The 19,970-nt window shown below is 46.7% G+C and overlaps 1 protein-coding gene across 6 annotated transcripts in view; it reads left to right on the top strand.

The window, feature by feature from the left end:
• The window catches only part of EPHB1 (EPH receptor B1), a 402,223-nt gene that overhangs the window by 83,177 nt on the left and 299,076 nt on the right, over positions 1-19,970 (top strand). For all 6 annotated transcript variants that reach the window (XM_074964154.1, XM_074964158.1, XM_074964156.1 and 3 more), the window contains exons 2-3: positions 531-595; positions 19,166-19,847. In XM_074964154.1, the coding sequence (XP_074820255.1) occupies positions 531-595; positions 19,166-19,847 (747 nt within the window). The remainder of the gene's footprint in view (positions 1-530; positions 596-19,165; positions 19,848-19,970) is intronic.

The following is a 19,970-nucleotide window of genomic DNA, read 5'->3' as shown; positions in this document are numbered from 1 at the left end:
TCCCTGGACTTGTCCTCTATTGTAACAATTCAAGGAGCAAAATGAAATCTGCAGCCAGGAGTTAGTGCTTTTTAGCCAGGCCTTAATATAGGTACCTTTTTACAACTCCACACAACCATTTTTATGGGTTACATTATTTTCCTGTTTCAGGGCTGTCACATTGTAGTCTAAGGGGGTGCTTGTGACTCACTCACTTGTAGGCCAGGGTCTTGAGGCTTTATGCTGAAATAAATCCAATTGATTTCTATGGGAGTCTTGCTGGAGAAACAGGAGATTCTCACTGCTGGTGTAGATTGCATTAAGAATGTGGGCTTCAGAAACTGTTCAGTGTAAAAAGGGATCCACTGCGTTATTTCAGAAGAGCTCCCAGGACCTGATCCTGCACCATCAAAGCCAAAGAGAGTGCTAGTCATTACAATCGGTGCTGAATCAGATACCAAATAGGATTGCAGTGTGTTTGTAATTTCAGTCTATTATTTGGATTCCCTAGTAACTCATTTTATTTTGATCCTCTTGTGTGTGCTCCTCAGAAACCTTGATGGATACCCGGACGGCTACAGCTGAGCTGGGCTGGACTGCAAACCCTCCTTCAGGGGTAAGTGGATGTGTCAAATTGCTGGCTTTTTGCATGTTTATCAGGTCTTGCAGGCCTTACAGTCATTTTCAAGAAATGCTGATTTTAAAAACTCCTGAGTCCTTTCTGCGTGGAGAAGACTGCCTTTTGCTCATGACAAAAATACTCGCCAAACAGTGTCAGCAAAAATACTCACCACCATCTTTACACACACAGGAAGTGTTTTGAGGGAAGTTCTATGGCCTGTGTTATGCAGGATGTCAGATTAATACTATGTCTGTACCATGGCCCTTACAGCTGCACCACTGCAGCTGCGCCGCTGTAAGATTTCCTGTGTAGCCGCTCTATGGGAGAGCTCTCCTGCTGGCATAATTAAACAACCCCTCAAGGAAGCGGTGGTAGCTGTGTCGGTGAGAGAGCATCTCCTGGTGACATAGCACTGTCCACACTGGTGCTTCTGTCGGTGGAACTTATGTTAGTCAGGGGTGTGTACTTTCTAGTCTTAGCATCTATGAATAACCCAAATTTCACATTTCATTTAATATATAAAGCCAATCACACTTCTCTATCCCAGCAGTATCTTATCTGTGAATCACCAGCCTCCCTTCCAAAGGCAGGAACATTGAGCGGGCACCTCAGTGTCATATGGCAAGGGTTAAATTACACTTGGATGGCTGGGCAAAGCCACTCTCTGAGCCTGACTCCCCAGTGGAAAGTCACTCCACCTACTCTCCCTCTCCAGTTGCAAACCCACCACAAATCCCTAGCCATGACATGCACAGCAGGGGCAGGTTAGGAACTGCTTGTCATGTTTCCAGTCAATGATCTATCCCCTCTGCTGGAAATTTGCTCTGTGCATGGCTCTTTTGCCTACTCACTCTCAGATGGCATCAGCCTCCACTCAACTCACATTCTGATGAGGCACAGCACGCTGCCAGGAAGTGGTTAGTTTTCAGAAACAGCTGCAGAGTGGAAGAGAGGGTTTTGATTTCTGTACTGTACCACCTTCCGCCGATAGCCATGGCATTCCAAAGCATTTTGCAAGGCAATGAGTCAGAGTCTGTTGGTGCATTAACTATGTAGAAAACTGCACAGCAGTAACCATTGTGTACTCAGCCCTGGCTCATATACAGCTCGTGAGCATTAGAACCTGTTTTTCTGTGGGAGGCAATGTTGACTCATAAACTGGGGAAAGTGTGTGTGTGTGTTGGGGGGGGGCTGGGAAACTGGGAAGAAGGCAGGGAGAATGTGTTGGAGACAGTGGAATGGGGTGAGAGTGAGGGGAAAGGGAAGGATGATATTAGGGGGCAGCAGATTGAAGAGGAGGTGATGAAATGGGCGGGGGATACTGGGAAGGAGACTGAGATGGAGCAGGAGCCTGGGGAGGGAAGTGCTAAAGGACACAATGGGAGCTGGATAGTGCTGAGACAGAACAACAGCTTCCCCATCTCTGGTTAGGAGAAGGGCACAAGGTACCCTCCCACAGAAAGAAGAAGACTGCCTATTTGGGTGTACGTCCTGGACTGGGTTTGTCTATCTGAAATCATCCCCCACCACCAGTGTGTGTGGGATGTCTTCATCCATAAAGAGGAAAACTAGAAGGCAAACCAATTTAATGATCTGCTTCATGACTGGCTTGAACTGTTTTTGGATAGCTGATTCACTCTTTTTGACCTCCTTAAGGCTGGCAACTGCCGTCTTATTTTTTTTTCTTCTGAATAGATAACTCTGGTTAGCACAAGACGTGTTTCACCTTAATTTATCATAGAATCATAGAAGATTAGGGTTGGAAGAGACCTCAGGAGGTCATCTAGTCTAATCCCCTGCTCAAAGCAGGACCAGCACCAACTAAATCATCCCAGCCAGGGCTTTGTCAAGCCTGACCTTAAAAACTTCAAAGGAAGAAGATTCTGCCACCTCGCTAGGTAACACATTTCAGTGCTTCACCACCCTCCTAGTGAAATAGTGTTTGCTAATATCCAACCTAAACCTCCCCCACTGCAACTTGAGACCATTGCTCCTTGTTCTGTCATCTGTCACCACTGAGAACACCCAAGCTCCATCCTCTTTGGAACCCCCCTTCAGGTAGTTGAAGGCTGCTATCAAATCCCCGCTCACTCTTCTCTTCTGCAGACTAAATAAGCCCAGTTCCCTCAGCCTCTCCTCGTATGTCATGTGCCCCAGACCTCTAATCATTTTCATTGCCCTCCGCTGGACTCTCCAATTTGTCCACATCCCTTCTGTAGTGGGGGGACCAAAACTCGACACAATACTCCAGGTGTGTCCTCACCAGTGCCAAATAGAGGGAATAATTACTTCCCTTGATCTGCTGCCAATGCTCCTACTAATACAGCCCAATATGCCATTGACTTTCTTGGCAAAGAGGGCACACTGCTGACTCAAATCCAGTTTCTCATCCACTGTAATCCCAAGGTCCTTTTCTGCAGAACTGCTGCTTAGCCAGTAGGTCCCCAGCCTGTAGCGGTGCATGGGATTCTTCCTTCCTCAGTGCAGGGCTCTGCACTTGTCCTTGTTGAACCTCATCACATTTTTTTCGGCCACTCTGGACACTATCCCTACCCTCCACCATATCTACCTCTCCTCCCAGTTTAGTGTCATCTGTGAACTTGCTGAGGGTGCAATTAATCCCATCATCCTGAGCATTGATAAAGATGTTGAACAAAACCGGCCCCAGGACTGACCCCTGGGGTACTCCGCTTGATACCGGCTGCCAACTAGACATCAAGCCGTTGATCACTACCCATTGAGCCCAACAATCTAACCAGCTTTCTATCCACCTTATAGTCCATTCATCCAATCCAGACATTTGTAACTTGCTGGCAAGAAATACTGTGGGAGGCCGTATCAAAAGCTTTGCTAAAGTCAAGATATATCACAACCAGCACTTTCCCCATATCCACAGAGCCAGTTATCTCATCATAGAAGGCAATCAGGTTGGTCAGGCATGATTTATGTATGTGCAAAGCATGTAGACCTTTGTATCTGAGTCTGCATTTTCATATGGGTGACTTCCCATGAAGAGAAGGGAGTTACCTCACAAGTGGAGAGCCAGTGTGGACAGAGCCAATTCGATCAGGAGCATAGCTGCTCCTGGAATTGACACCTCCTCATCTATTATTGGGAGTGGACTAGGAGGGTGGTGGACTACATCCACCCTGATCAAATTGGCCCTGTCAACACTGGTTCTCCACTTGTGAGGTAACTCCCTTCTCTTCACGTGTCAGTCTATTTATGTCTGCATCTATAATTTTCACTCCATGCATCTGAAGAAGTGGGGTTTTTACCCACAAAAGCTTATGCTCAAATAAATCTGTTAGTCTTTAAGGTGCCACCGGACTCCTGGTTGTTTTTTTTTCAGAAAGAAATTTGTTGACTCTGGTTGTAGGTCTAGGTCCTCCCAAACAAGAACCTGTTTGTACTGCAGTACAAGGGTTTGTGTAGCTATGTGCCACTGTGAAAAGCAGGCTGTGTCCACACTGCAGTGTGTAGCTACCCCCATCAGTGAAAGGCTCTGGCAAGGCGTAATGGTCCCTCGCTCTCCTGCTCGGAGGGAGGCCACTCAGTCCGGTCTGGCCTGGACAGGACCAGAGTCCGTAGGACAGCCAAGAGCCCACAATAGGACGGGGCAATCAATAGTCACAGTCCGGCTTTAGCCTGGGTTTGGGTGGCTCAAGCTGTCAGTCTTTACAAAAAGTCTAGAACTGTGCTGGGGCCTGGGCTTGATCAGGCTCAGGCAGCCAGCAACAAAACAGTCTATCAGGGCTGGCTTTAGCCTGGGTGGGGCTCAGGCAGCCAGCAAACAAACAGTCTATAGGTGAGCTGGGGCCTGGGCTTGAGGAGGCTCAGGCTGCCAGCAAGCAAAGCAGTCTCAGGACTGGCTTTACCCTGGGCAGGGCTCAGGCAGCCAACAAACAAACAGTCTATAGGTAAGCTGGTAAGGGAGGCTCCTTCTTCAAGGCTAGAGCTTCCCTGCACAGTGTAGGGAGTCAGCCATCCCGGGGTGGGGTGGCAGGGGGACGCAGGCCCACCCTACTCCACCACATCCCAACCCAGGGCCCTGGCAGGGGCAGGATTGGCTGCTCCTGTGTTGGCAGGGATCCAGCTGCAACACTCCAACTGAGCCACACTGAGCTCTGCAGCCAGCTGCTCTGTGGCTGCCCCTGGGCCACTTCCTGCCTCCCCGGGGGTTGGTACCTGTGGCCTCCCAGCCTCTTCCGGCTCCTCAGGGTACACAGTGGCACGCACTCCGGACCAGTCCTCATCAGCATCTGGGGATCAGGAACAGCCAGGCGTAGGTTCCCTTCTGGGCAACTGCAGAACAGGCAGAGCATCCTTCTCCTCCGCAGACTTGGCCCCAACTGTGCTGCAGGGCCTGCCTTTTATACTTACAGCCACGCCCCAGCACTTCCGGTGAGGGGGGCGGGGTGATCTAGGCTCCACCCTCCAAGGGGAGTGTAATGGTCCCTTGTGTAAAGTGGAGTGTAAAGGAAGGCCCTGCTTGGAGAGAGGCCACTCAGCCTCACTACACCAGGGGACACTACACTTCTAAAACTAGCAGTGTAGATAGGGGATGCACTGCTTGGGCGTGTAGAGAGCCAGGGAGGGTATATACCATATGGTTCTGGAGTTTCTTTACTCACCTAAGCAGTGCCTCACAGTCTATACTGCTATTAATACTTGGGCTGGGAGATGCATGCATTGTAGGTACTCTACATGCTGCCATAAGTGAGCATGCAGCGTAGACATACCCTAAAACATCACCTCTTATGTGTGGGCTTTACCCAGATCCATTACATGCAGTGTATCCCTGGGGCCTCGCACTCTTCATCAGAGGCAAAGGAGGTGTGGGATTCCCTGCAAGCTCACACCCGGTGAAAGAGAAATCTGACTCTGCTGAAAGTAGTGGTGAGGGACCAGCAGCTCTGGCTAGAAGACCAAAGCATTAACTGTTCCAGAAGTCCTTAACCGCAGAAAGGCCTTGCAGGAGAACAAACCACAAGGAACAACTAAACTTGACAGCTTCTCTTCGGTGGAAAGGAAACAGAAGTGTTGTTTCTTTCTTTGACTCCCAGGTTTCCTTGTCAGATACCTCAGAACCAAGTGTCTCAGTCTTCCAGGGCTAAGGTTTGTTGTGTTAATTTAGATGGAATACCTGGACCCAAAGAGCGAAAAGTGTTCACATACCCTGTCACCGTCAACATCAAAACGTTTTAAATGAGGTTTGGTAGACAGAGATCTCAGTTTACATTATACCATGGTGGAGAGACCATTAAACCCCTTTTTAACCTTGTATGAAAGATAAGATACATTTCAACTGTTTTTTCTTCCTTACTGTAAAGTATGAAGTAAGACTGTCACTTAAACAGCATCCCTTGTTCCCTTTCCCTTGGGGTGGAGAGTTTTTAGAACAAACCCCCCTTTATTTAGCAGTCTCTTAGAAGGTAATAACTGTCCATCTGGGGGAAAAGAATAAGTGCATTGAAATGGGCAGGAGTTGTTGCTTATTTTTGTTAAGTCCAATCCTGTTCCCTAGAAGACAAACATGCACAAGAGAGGGAAAAAGACCAGCAAAGGGAGACAATCCAGCTTCTGTCTCTGGTGTTACCTCTTACTTGAAACCTCAGTACTGGAAAAACACAGGATGTGGCCTTATCAGCACCCCCTCTCCCCCAAGACCTGGCAGGCTTATACCCACGTTGGGCTGCTTAGGGAATTGCTTTTAGTTGGCTCTCAGGTAACAGGCTTCCATCAGTGTCACACAAAAGACAGTTTTGTTTGGCTAAGCCAGATTCCTCTTAGACAGAAGGAAAAGCAGGGGTGGGGTGGGGGGAGAGGAAGTAGTCAGGTGGAAAAGAAAAGGTCACATGGGGTAAAGGGAGTGTCAATCTCACATCCCAGCTAGTGATTGGGATTGAGCTGGTGAAGATGGCAGTGTGATTTGGGCCCCTCTTTGGCCCAGTCTGGTCAGGACAACCCACACCGCAGAGGTCACAGTACTCCCAGCAGATGGTTGGGATGGCAGCTGCCATAATGGTGGAGCTGTTCTCTCATCTTTTAGTCAGCCAGTGTAGCAATAGCCTCTTCATCCGTTCATCCAACCTAGCCAGCAGTTGTTGACTGACAGCTGCTTCTACTAATTTCTCTCCCCTGCCCCAGTCTTCTCTCTTTAAGAACACCAAAAGGGAGCAACAGGCAGACTAGCCCATTCCCTTCTTATTTTGTACACTTTTTGTCCATAGATTTCCAGTCCCACGCTCATGTTTACCAGACATGATCTTAAGATAGTCCTTGAATTATCAGCAGGGTTTTTGTTGGGTCTAATTCAGTCTCGTTGTCTCCCATGTGCACCTTTTTCTCATCATTTTTATAGGTTATTTTGACATTTTTTTTAAACCTTCACTCACTTTTTACAGTTGAACTCACAGTTAAGGTAAACTTGTAGGCCCAGTTAGTAGAGCAGGCCCTGGTAGTGAGGAGAGAGCTTTAAATAAAAGAGAGAGGGTATTTCCTCACTTTCTTCTAGCCCAAGGGTTCCCAGGAAGTCAAAAGTGAAAATGAGGAGAAAAACGCAGAACTACTGCCCTGTTGCTGGGATGATGGGCAACTGTCTGATTCCATGCCCAAAGTCTTACAGGAGAAAATATGGGAGTTCTTTCTCCTGAACACAGCTGAGAGAATAGGAGGGTGGTACCATTACTAGACCTTCCTGACCACGTGATCGCCCCAGAAAGGAGAAGCACCAGGAACTAAGTGGGCTGGGCACTGAAAGCTGAAGTATATCAGTTCAGTCTAGAAAATGTATACCCCTGCTCCCAGCGACAGAGGACATCATCAGAGCTGAGTGAGTCCATCCAGCAGCCCCGCAAGCCTCAGCAAACAAGCTCAGTGCTCCTACCCTGTCCAGGAGCAAGGTGGACTCTGTAGTGATACCCATGGAAGATGTTGCCTTGTTCTCTCTTGTAGCAGATGCATAGAAGATAACATTTTCCTGAAGAGATGCTATGCGCCGGTATTGTTGACTCAGCCCTAAGAAAGGATGCTAAAGCAGCCACTGCTGCTCTTACTGGTATGGAAGCATCTTGTCAGTAGTGACTCATCATTTTTGGCAACTAGGTGTCAGAGGTTGTGACTTCATGTGGAGCGCTGGGCATTCAACAGCTCTGAAAATTGGGCTAGGATGTGGGGGGAAACTTAAAAATAGAGCCCCATAAAACCAGAGCCCAGTTTGTAAAACGTTGACCTACTTGTTCTACCTTAATGTTACAAAAGCCAGATATGATGTAAACTAGCTGCAGACATCGTTACAAGATTTCACCATGAGAGTTAAGGGTCCTTTTACCCGAGCTCATACTTCATCAGTGGCTAATTGTGGGTCATGTATAGTTTATCCCTCAGCCTTGATCAGTCTATCTGAGCCTGTGATCACTCAGCTGCCTGACTATCTAGTAGATTCTTTTATTAGGCACCTGAGCATTTTCTCTTGACAAAATATAAGGGCTCACCCAGACAGGGGTGGATGAGGGTATGTAGGTGTGAGGGAGAGAGAGAATGTATTATATCTCCATTCTAACAGCAGCCTATGGAAAAACACACAAGGCCTACAGGCCTGCATGTCTCCTCTACAAACTTTATAGGCAACATCATATGTTTACAGGTCCAGGTCCATGGCAAAGAATGAGTCCTCTGCCCCTCATCAGAGATCCTTCCAGCATAGCATATTGTAAGAGCAGCATGCCACCACACCTCCAGAGTCCAAAAACATGGTAGACAGTGGGATCATTGTGGAGAGGGATGTTTTCTTTCCTTCCTCCCACTTAAGGAAATGGAGACACATATGTGTCCCCTACCCCAGTGGATTACTTCTCTTCTAAAGATCCTTCTAGTTTTAATGGCCTCTCTTACCAGCACTGGTGAAAGCAGCATTGATTGATACCAGCCTCTGTCAGATAATTTTCTGTCCTGCCTGTTTTTTGCAGTGTCCTTAGCAGCCATTGAGCAAATATCTTCCTGTCAACTGGTTGTTTTTCTGTAGCATTTACCTAGAGGAGAAATAAATTTATCCAGAGGAGAAATAAAATCTGGTTCCTGCTGCCCAAAGAGGGGTTTCTATGGCACTTGATGGAAAGAGTTGGAGATATAACCCTAGTGTTCTAACCAACACGGGCAAGCTATTGCTGATCGCCTAATGGCTATTATGCTGTCTCTCAACTAAGCCTATTTCTTTGGGGCAAGGACAGTGGACCTGATCTACTTACACCAGTGTAAGTCAGGATTCAATGGAGTTACAATAGCACTAAGCCAGTAACAGAGAATTAGGCCCCAGGCCTCCATAATACCTGTGTGAAGGGCCAAGCAAACTGTTAGCACTTCTTAATAATAGCTTTTGGAACTTTATATGGGACTTGCTGGCACTGCCACTCAAACAGGTGCTACATTAAGCAAATTCTGTTCTGTTTCCTGTGAATGCCGTGCAGTGGTTTCTTCCTGCCTGGCTTCCACTTCGATGCCCATGGAAAGAGGACTCAGTCTATGGCACAGTTGGCTGCTTGCATTTGACTTGATACACAGAATTGTATCTCAGCCACACAGACGTACTCCTTCAGATAGATCTTGTCCTCGAGCTGGCCCCCAGGCTTCAGAAAAGGAAAGGTTTTCCACATACAGACAAGTCTCTGAACTCCCTTCCCCCCTTTTCCTCCTTCCAGGTAAACCACTCAGTTAAGTCACTGTTCTCCATCCTCTCTTTCACTCTCTACCGAAAGGCTTGTAATTAGGAAACATTAGCAGGCTCAAAACAGCTTTCATACCTGGAACATCATCCATAATTGCACTCAGCAGTGCTCTTCCCTGGCTATTAATGTCACTTTTATGAAGTAATGAGGAACAAAACACCCTGAGGCACTTAAAACATCTTTCTTATACAATACGAGTCTTTGAGGAATGGAAGCATAAAATAACCTGACTCACATTCCCCTGACAGAGAAAGTGATAGACAAAGACAGGGACAGAAAGGTAGGCGGGGGGGGGGGGGGGGGAGCAGGGGGGAGTGAATCAGTTAGGAAGACTGGCTTCAGTTTAATAGATGGGTATAACAGATTGATAGCTAGAGGATTATGGTGAGCTAGATACTACAACAGAGGTGGTACAGACGTAGGTCAGTGGATGGATGGTGAGATGGATGGCTTCATTAAAGCAATGAAAATATGTAAGGACAGATCATTGCAATAGTGAAAAATCCAATATACTTCAGATGGTTATGTTTTATCTTGGTGGAAGTTTTCAATTCCAACTGAATCTAGTTGTGTTTTACAGCCGGCTGCTAAGACTACTTCAGTAGGCAGGGGTTGTACATAAGTGTGGTTACCATTCGGGTTCCTGCAGCCTTCCTCCTGCCACAGTTGTCCGCACTAGCATTTCACAATCCTCTAACCTGTGATCTTGTATCCTGATCACTACCTGCTTCTTATTTTGCCCTCCCTGGGTCAGAGTTAATTTTTTCTGAGGCTCCCAGTGCCCAGGCCCAGACTTTCAAAACTGCTCAGCTCCTGAGGTACGAAAACAAGGGCCCCAACTTTGATTTTTGTGAGTGGTGCTCAGTGTGGGCTCTTGTGAGCATCGTGCCCTTGTTCCGATGCCTGTTCAGGAGCTGAGTCCTTGTGAAAATCCAGCCCCATAGCCGGTATTGACAAATTACCAAAATGCTGACAGGAACAGCAAATGAAAGGTGCTGGTAATCGCCCTTCATAAGCAGGCACTGTGGAAGCCCTCAGGAGGCAGGTGCAAAATGTGCATTATGAAATGCAGCATGGCGGAACAGATCCTTTTTCTCGGGCTAGAGGCAGCCAGTTCCGTAGGAGATTCAAGTTCATAATGTCTCAAATTCATAGATTCTAAGGACATAAGGGCCCCTTATGATGATCTAATCCCACCTCAAGCATAAAACAGGCCACAGAACCTCACCCAATAATTTTTGCTTTGAGCCCATAGTTTCTGCTTGAGCTAGAGCCTGTCTTTTAGAAAGAGATCCTATGCTACTTCGACTCCCAGTGGTGGAGAACCAACCACCTCAAGAGGTAAATTGTTCTAATGGTTAACTACCTTCCCTATTAAACATTTGTGCCTTATTTCTAGTCTGAATTTGTCTAGCTTCAACATCTGTCGGCTCGTGTTATGCCTCCCTATCCTAGATCAAAGAGCCCTTTACTATGAGGTACTTGTAGATAGCGCTCAAGTTACTATTTTAACCTTTTCTTTGACAAAATAACTAGAGCAATCGTCTTTAGTCTCTGATGGTAAGGTATTTTTCCAGGCCTTCAATTATTCGTGTAGCGCCTTGCTGAAGCCCTTTGAATTTTTCATCATTCTTTTTGAAGTGTGCACACCAAAACCGGCCCCAGTATTCCAATAAAGCTCTCACTGTCATAGAGAGAGGTAACATCTGTATATTAAAACCAGACCAGAGGGGTGAAATGGTCAACCCAGTTTGGATGCTAGTCTGTGCTAAACAGTGTCTCCTCCTGTTCCCATGCCTACTTGAACATTGAAGCAATATTCTTTAAGTATCCTCTTGTAAGAGCACAATCTTAGTCTTTTGTTCAGCTTAACAGCTCTCAATAAATATGCCTAAAGCAGGTTTGTGCAATTTCCTGGCCAGTCCAGGTGCTGGACGTCTGCACAACAGTAATAAAATGTATTCAGATAAGAGTTATCCAGAATATTGTAAACTGTATTGACTTATGACCTCATAACTCATACATGCAGCTACAGCTCTTTCTCACAGCCTGGCCGCTAAGATCTATGGGTGAAATCATTGTCTTTTTGAAGTCAATGAGAGTTTTGCCCATGACTTCAATAAAATTGGTTGGAAATTGGTTTGGTTTTTGCCAGAAAATCTTGACAAAAATTGAATATTTTTTTTTGTTTTCATTAAAACTCCCAAAACTACAAAACTGAAAATTTTCAATGTTAGGTAATGGAAAACAAACTTTTTGGATGAAAATCTAAATTGTATGTCTAAAACCTGTAGAAAAGAGAGATATTCTGGCCAACCACTCACATTTGGTTTTCAGATTTTTGGTTTGCAAATGGAAAAACTGAAAATGTTCAAGGAAAGTAGGTACTTTCCATGAAAACATGTATTAGTCAGAACCCAATATTCCATCTAAAAAGAAGTTCAACAGAAAATGCCAACTCAAGCTGCCCTATCTCTCAGCTATGCTAAGGATCAGTTGGGACAAAAGCAGCTCCTGTTTATCCTATCCAGCTGAGAATCAAGAGGAGAGGCAAGGAGCATGAGTTGGTGTGGCTAGAAGAGGCATTGTTGATGTGTTTCTCACAGCATCAGCCCAGTGGGACACACAGAGCTTGGGTATCTGGTTATCCTTTAAAAATGATTCCCTTGGATCCTTGGACCTTTAAGCTCAGTGGAGAGTGTGGGGGTGTGCTTTAAACCTCTGGGTTTCAGGCTTGTGGGGCATCACCTGGCACCTTTAACAAAGCCACGTCACACACAGTTGAGCCCTTTCTGTATTTGGAAAAGACAGAACAAAGCTTGTGAAGAACGTAGAGCGTGTGGGGGTGGCAAATGATGCAGGAACATAGGAGCAGCCAGACTGGATCAGATCCCATATCCATGAAATCGTAGGTGCTGCAGCCCTTGGCTTGAAGTGGTTTCCATCGTATATGGGATTTACAGTTTGGTTCAATGGCTCTCAACCCCCCCCCCCCCCCCACACACACACTGTAAAAATTGTTCCAGCCCCACTACATGTCATCCAGTGTCCTGTCTCCAACTGTGATCAGCACCAACTGCTTCAGAGGAAGGTGAAAGAACCCTGCAAAGGACAGTTAGGGAATAACCTGCCTTCAGGGAAAGTTTCTTCTAACACCATCTGTGAGGGGCTGGCATATACCTCAGAGCATGGGGTCTGATGTCCCTTCTGTGATACAGCATGGCCAGAGGGCAGCAGCAGAGTGTTCTAAGGGAGCCTTATTCCCTGTAGAGGGAAGCAAGTTTGCTATAGATTAAAGTACCTGAAGCCAATTAAAGCACGTGAAGCCAATTAGAGCACCTGAAGCCAGTCACCTGATTACCCCCCCCCACTTCAATCAGACAAGACAAGGAGTTGAAGCTGAGTGGATTGGTGTTGGAGTAGAGAGCAGTTTGGAGGAGTTGAAGCAGAGTGGATTGGTGAAAGTAAGGAAAAGTAGTGAGGAAAGTAGCCCAGGGGAAGGAACTGTTAGTTCAAGCGGTTTACCGCTATCCCTAGGGCCCCTGGGCCGTGACCCGGAGTAGAGGGCAGGCCTGGGTCCCTCCGTCTCCACTCCCCTCCTCTAGGACACTAGTGGGGCTGTTAATACCCCAGCTCAGGGGCAAGAAACGGTGCCCTGAACCCTCCCCAAGAAGAGAAAGCGCAAGACCCATCAAAGTAGTGCCGGCAATTTGCCACACTCCTAAAACTCTTGGATTTGTTTTTAATCCTTGTTTTAGCTCTGGATGTTGTTTTTAGCCATCTGAGTGTTCAAACTTCTTTTTGGATCCTGCTAAGCTCCTGGCCTCTCTGCTATCTTTGTGGCAGTGAATTGCAGAGGCAAACTGTACATTGTGTGATATTTCCTTGTATCCTTTTTAATTTGCCACCTTTTTGGTTCCATGGACTATCCCTTCTCTTTGTGTTTTGCGACAGGGTTAATAGAAGTGCCTGCTTTGCCTTCTCTGTACAAAACTTCCCTGCACAACTCAACACTGGAAAGAAGTTACTGCCATGAAACAGAGTTTGTTACTGAAATCCCTCAGATGGATTGATAGTTATCTGTCTATATATCTCCTAAGTGGATGGTAAACAGATACTTGTATGCAGACAAAAGACTGGTGGATAGGTAAACAAGTGGATAGGTAAAAATGACATATATAGAGAGACAAACATATGGCTAGACTTACAGATACAATACACAGACAGGGGCTATAGAGAAGAGAGAATTGACAAAGAGTAAACAGAACAGATAGCTAGACCAGTGGTTCTCAAACTTATTTCATTGTGCCCCCCTTCTTTGAGTCTGTAGTAGTGTACACCCTGCTACACAAATACATAAACTTATACATCCGGTGGTGGTGCTTCAGTGGTGCTTCACTTGAATCCGTTTTTGTTTCTTTGTTTTTCACTTGAGCTTTTTTTTTCTGTTGCACAAATGAGCCAACAATCCATTGTAATAAGAGCGAAAGCAAAATGGCGATTGTGGTCCAGACTCACAATTAAATGTTCACACTGCGTTATAGCTAACAGGTTAACATACAGATGGCAATGGCTTTGTATAATGCTATGCAGGCTTAACAGAAATTTGTCAAAATGCACAGCACCACCTGAGGGCCTGATATGTCTGGAGAAATGAGCTTTGCTAGGTATTCATTGCTGTGTGTAAAATGTACACATTTGTTTGGCCAGCTCTCAACTCCTCTCCCAAAAGTTCTCTTCAGTCCCATCCTCCACACCACTTCCTCCCCATGATACTGCGGGGAGCCGATGTGCATTCACTGGATGACTTCGTATGTTTCTTTCCATCTCTAATGGCTAAGATTAAGATGTGAACGCCTATTGCTCTCCCCAACCCCCTCTTCCCTGCTCCTTCTTCATCCTCCCAAGCTCTCGCTGCTGCTTCCAAAAAGCTCTTGCCATCTCTTCCTCCTTCCCGTCTCCAGGGATTGTTTGTGCCTCCTTTCTATGCTGTCCAAGTGAGTTACTCTCCCTGCATCATGCTGGTGTTCTCTGCGGCTCGCCTGGCGACGGCTCTTCCCTAGAACTCCACTTGCTCTCACTACCAGAGCCGCACACATGAACTCGATTAGCTACAAGTCTTCATTCCTGGCCATGCCCTTAAGACTGGCTTTACACAGGTTGTATAAGGAACCAGGTTGTCACAGGCTTAAAACCACAGTGTAGGTATTACTATGCAAAGCAGCCATATAATGTATCTATAATTACCATTTTTAGGATGGATCCTCAGCTGATGTAACTTGAAGTCTGTTGCCTTGGGCTACTTTGATTTATACCAGCTTAGGGTCTGGCCCATTGTGTTTAAGAGGTAGCTGAATGGAGCAGGATTTTTCTGTAGGTAGATAGACCAGTGTAGATATACTGTGTGTACAATATAGATCTGCTGTACTCTAGCTGTTCTTCAGATGTTTTATGCATGGGCACAAGTTATTTGCAGGATTACCACATGATAACATGGCACAAGTACCATACCTGTATTTTACACCAGAAGGTGAATTTATTTCTAATGGCAGGAGCTGCCGGGATGTTTCAGTTCATGAGGCATGTATGTATCCCCACTAAAATATAAGGGCCAAATTTGCAAAACTCCCCTTGAGTCCCTGGTAGCATAGGTTATGGTGCCTGCAGCAGGAAGGATGGAGGGATTTTCAAAGTGGGAAATCCCCAGAGGGGAAGTGATCCCTCTAGAATAAGCTTGTTGGCATGTGTTGGCACCAAGGTGCTGTGAAGAGCGCCTCCAGTGCACAGAAACAGCCGCTAGCGACTCCCTTGACTTGTTTCTACACGATCCAGTCAGGGCAAGAATGACAGACTGCATTCAGCTGACAGCTTCGGATAATCACATGTGTGAGCCATCGGAATAATGACAGCTGAATAGCACGGCTCCTGCTGCTATGGTTACCCGCAAAGCTCTTTCCCCAGTTTTTCTTTGCTGTGTGCTGTTGTTGTTGTTGAGTTGGCTCCTGGAATGGGGAGGGGAGCAGGAGGAGGAACAGTCCATTATACTCGCTTTAGGTCTCCCAGCTGGAAGGGTTTTAAAGCTCAGCAGAGACAGGGAAGAGTACTGACTTAATCCCCAGCGTCCTGTGAATTATTTAAAGGGATCTTGTTGAAACAATGAATTTGTGGCTGTTATAGTGGCAACAAAAGACACAGCTGTTACAAAGGCCACAGGGCTACTGCCCCGGCAGGAGCTGGTGCTGCTCGGTGCCTACTCACAGGCCTGGCACAGCAGAGGGGAAGGGTGGGCTCCATGAACTGCTGGAGCCTCTTCCAGATAGAGTTTCTCAATCGTGTGGCCTATGTCGCAGCTACCTGCTCCCTCCTTCGCTTCTGCAAAGCCCAGACAGCAGTGTGAACAGGATGCCATTCATGTCAGTGGGATCCAGCAAAGGCCTGGACCTCATGTGTGGGGCTCTACTGGAGAAGCAAATTCCCCAGCATGTGTGACTGCATGCGAGAAGCAAGTTCTTTCCTGCACATGGACTTGCAGAGACCACCCCTGCCCCAGTGCACCCTGGTGCTCTGCAGACTCATATTCCCTCACATGCCTGGCTCTGCTGCCCAGGCTCCGTTCCCTGATTCACCACTTGCCTCTTTCCCTTTCCACTGGTTTTCTGATCCTCATCTTTAGTATTGCTGCAATGCTCAGAACATGTGCTGAGACCTTTCCAGTCATGCTGAGAGAGGGTCCTGCTGCTCCGAAGAGCTTGCAATCAAAGGGCATTTAAGCCATGGCTCTGGATAGGGGTAGTGTGGAAATGACCCAAACTAGCAAGAGCACCTGAGAGAATGCACCTCATAATCTCTGCTGCAGTTGCTACTTGGAGGGGTGGGAGGAGACAGGGTCATGTCCACCCTGCCCCCATGCAGCATCCAGCTCCTTAGCAGTCACCCTTCCCAGAGCCCAGTAGTTGTGACCGGCCCATATGACTGTGCAAGGGGTGGGAAGCTTGTTTAATATCAAGGCCAAGGAATGTGTGAAGGGAACTCATCTTCTCTTTTGAATTAACCCCTGCCCATTAACCTTACTTCAGTCCTCTCCCCCACACCTACCTGCTCTGCACCCTTCCCCCCACCTTGCAGAATCCATCTGCAGACCTTGCATATCCCTCCCGACTAGATCCCACGTCTGCCCACCAGTTGATTTGAACTTTTCCCTACAATTGAATCCCAGTCTGGTATCTTGCCTTTTGGCTAGTTTTAAGCTGAGCTAACCCACCCCATTTTCTCTGCCTCACTCCACTACACCAGCAGCCTCACACAGACAGCTCACTAGCGGAGGGAATGCTGGAATAGGAAGGGCTCCTGAGAGAGTTACAGTGAGGAGTGTCCCAGCTGCAGTTGCCTAGATCCTCCTGTGCTAGGCTGCTCTTGGGATTTGCGTATGGGCTCCTGCCTCTGCAGCGTGTCTGAGTGCTCATTGCTGGCAGTGGGCGTATTTAGCCTGTTCCCCCTTGCAGCTGCGTTTGCAGTCAATATCTTTGGGGCTAGTGAAATTCATGACCTTTGGGGGGTTCACAATCCACATCTGAATTTTGCAGTACTGCTCAAGATCCAAGCAACCTGGGAAGTGGTGTGGTAGGGAGTCGTCTATGGAAATGGAGTTAGAACCAGAGCTTGGCATCTAGAATGAAAGGCTGTTGGTACAGGGCTGTGACTAGCATGCAAACCAAGCAGGCAGTGATGTACAAGCGTGTAGTTGATGACAAACTGGAAGGACTGGATGTTTCTCAGGGAGTTTGCATAGGTCAGAAAAACTCCTGGAGCTGATGCTTCATGGCCAGGTAACTGCTAAAAGATAGACAGACAATTGTCTGAAATTAATTGGATTCTGGTCCACGATGCAAAGCCCAAAAATGGAATGATAAACCTACTGAACCAGTAAGCCAGAATGACGTCAAGTACCCTTCAACTGTGTCCTGTAATGATAACAAGAGAACACTGGGTTCTGTCAAAATGACATCTTGTTGAATGCAGAGAAGTAATATCTTTGTACAGCTTTCATGGCATATTCAGGAATAGGATGCCGAGAGAGAAGACACAATCAGGTGGGGTTGTTTGCCACCATCTGTTGCTTGTTTGGTTAACAACAGTTAGTCAAAATGCGGCCAGACCACCTTCAGCTGTGATCCTGTTAGCTCTCATAAGCTTGAGCACAGTTTGAACTGGGGTAAAATTGTCCAAACTGCCCAGCGGATGTGTGTATTCTTACAAGATCTTGTACGAATACACTGGTACTCCGGATCGTACACCACGACTACAGTTTATTAGTGGAAATATGGAAGAAAATATTTATCGGACTGTTTAAATGGAAGCACAAGGGAACAAAATCTGTGATAACATTCTGATGTTGCGTAGAGGCAGCATATTGTTTTATAACCTCCTGCTTCTCTGTCAGTATGTTAACATCAGCACATATAAGGACCCTCAAGCATTTTACATTGTACACACAAGAATTTTGCCATACATAGACATATGACACTGGCATTCCTAGGAATTATGCATCACATCCCCCGTAGCACATAAAGACTGCAGCATGAATAACGCTGTTACTAACAAAGAGACTGTAAACACAGACTAGTTAAGATAAATGGATTATATGGTTATAAATCTGTCTGTAGGACTCTCATGTCATCACAACTATTTACAGTTAGCTACTGCCTCTTAGTTGAAATCATATCTAGTTTTACACTGATGCTGTTTCATGAATCCAATTGCAAATCTGCATTCTCAGTCTCCGTTTTGCTGATTTTGTTACTCATGAAAGTGAGAATCTGATAGCACTGCCTAGAGCATGTCTCACACTTTTTCAGAGCCACATGCTGACTACATTTTAATAGAGAAATATTCTTAAGTACCACTTTCCCTTCCACTCATGAGTGTATATGGGTCATCTTTCCTCCCATTTATGCTGATGTAACATCCCTGTGGCAACTAGAGCAATCACTCACATGGAAAAGGCATTCTATATATTGTCTTTGGCTATGTCTTCGTGCAATTTAGCAGCTGGAAACAAGGAAGAGAGCAGCACCGTGCAACCAACCAGCTCTCTGCAGACACCATCAAGTTGTCCTCAGTCTGAAAACCTCTGGCTTAGAGACATAGTGCGAGCAAGATTTCTGGAAGCTTCGTCCACATAGCTCTGCTCTTCCATGGTTAAAATAGCTCATAAGCTTTGCCAGTCATTGTGACAATGTCTCAAAGTCCTGAGATGATGCAGCATTGGGAAGAGGCATGGGGATGAGAATGGGGACAAGAAATGAATAGGAGACAGTGAGAGTCAGTGGTTAGAGCATTGGCTTGGGATTCAGGCAACTTGGGTGCTATTCCCATCTCTGCCATTGACCTGCTGGGTGACGTTTCCAAGATCACCATCGCCTCTGTGTGCCTCAGTTTCCCCATCTGTAAAATGGGAATAATGACACTGACCTCCCCCTTTGTAAAATGCTTTGAGATCTACTGATTAAAAGTGCCCTTAGTATTTTGTATTATGAATGTGAAAAGCGTTACTGTACCCAAGTGTGCATGCGTGTGTGTAGCTGGGACAGTTTCTCTTCCTCTGCTTTTGGACTGGTGGTTTTGTGTTGTGTTTGCTGATTTCATAAATCCTGAGCCTTAATCATGATTTTCTCTCACATTTCCAGAGGCGAAAGTCAAATACATTGGCCCTCTGAGTCACTAACTCCCTGCATGCGGCAGTGATTAATGGGCCAATAGGTTAAAGTGTCATCTCTGTGCCAGTTTTGCTGCATCCTTCTCATTGCCTGTTTCCTCTCCTGTGTTAATTCTGTTCCAGTGGGAAGAAGTAAGCGGCTATGATGAGAACCTGAACACCATCCGCACTTACCAGGTGTGCAACGTCTTTGAACCCAATCAGAACAACTGGCTCCTCACCACGTTCATAAACAGACGGGGCGCCCACCGCATCTACACCGAGATGCGCTTCACCGTGCGGGACTGCAGCAGCCTCCCCAATGTCCCTGGCTCTTGCAAGGAAACCTTCAACCTGTACTACTATGAGACGGACTCTATCATTGCCACCAAGAAGTCGGCCTTCTGGACGGAGGCACCCTACCTCAAAGTGGACACAATTGCTGCTGATGAGAGCTTCTCCCAGGTGGACTTTGGGGGCCGGTTGATGAAGGTGAACACTGAGGTGAGGAGCTTCGGACCCCTCACCCGTAATGGCTTTTACCTTGCCTTCCAGGACTATGGGGCTTGCATGTCACTGCTCTCAGTCAGGGTCTTCTTCAAGAAGTGCCCGAGTGTGGTGCAGAACTTTGCCATCTTCCCAGAGACCATGACTGGGGCGGAGAGCACATCTCTGGTGATTGCACGTGGCACCTGCATTCCCAATGCTGAGGAGGTGGACGTACCCATTAAGCTGTACTGCAATGGTGATGGAGAGTGGATGGTTCCCATTGGCCGCTGCACTTGCAAGGCTGGCTACGAGGCTGAGAACAACGTGGCCTGCAAAGGTAAGACTCCGCTCAGCTTGGGTATTGTTTCATGATGCTTTGCTTTGCTAACAAAGAGGATGCTCCAAATCCAGCTGAGGTTGGCCAGCGCCCATTCTACCATTGAGGGGCTTCAGTGCTGCC

Source organism: Natator depressus, chromosome 9 (genome assembly GCF_965152275.1).
Source record: "Natator depressus isolate rNatDep1 chromosome 9, rNatDep2.hap1, whole genome shotgun sequence".
In the NCBI taxonomy this organism is placed as follows: domain Eukaryota; kingdom Metazoa; phylum Chordata; order Testudines; family Cheloniidae; genus Natator; species Natator depressus.
Note: the sequence above shows the minus strand (reverse complement) of the source record. Positions and strands in the feature narration are given on the sequence as shown.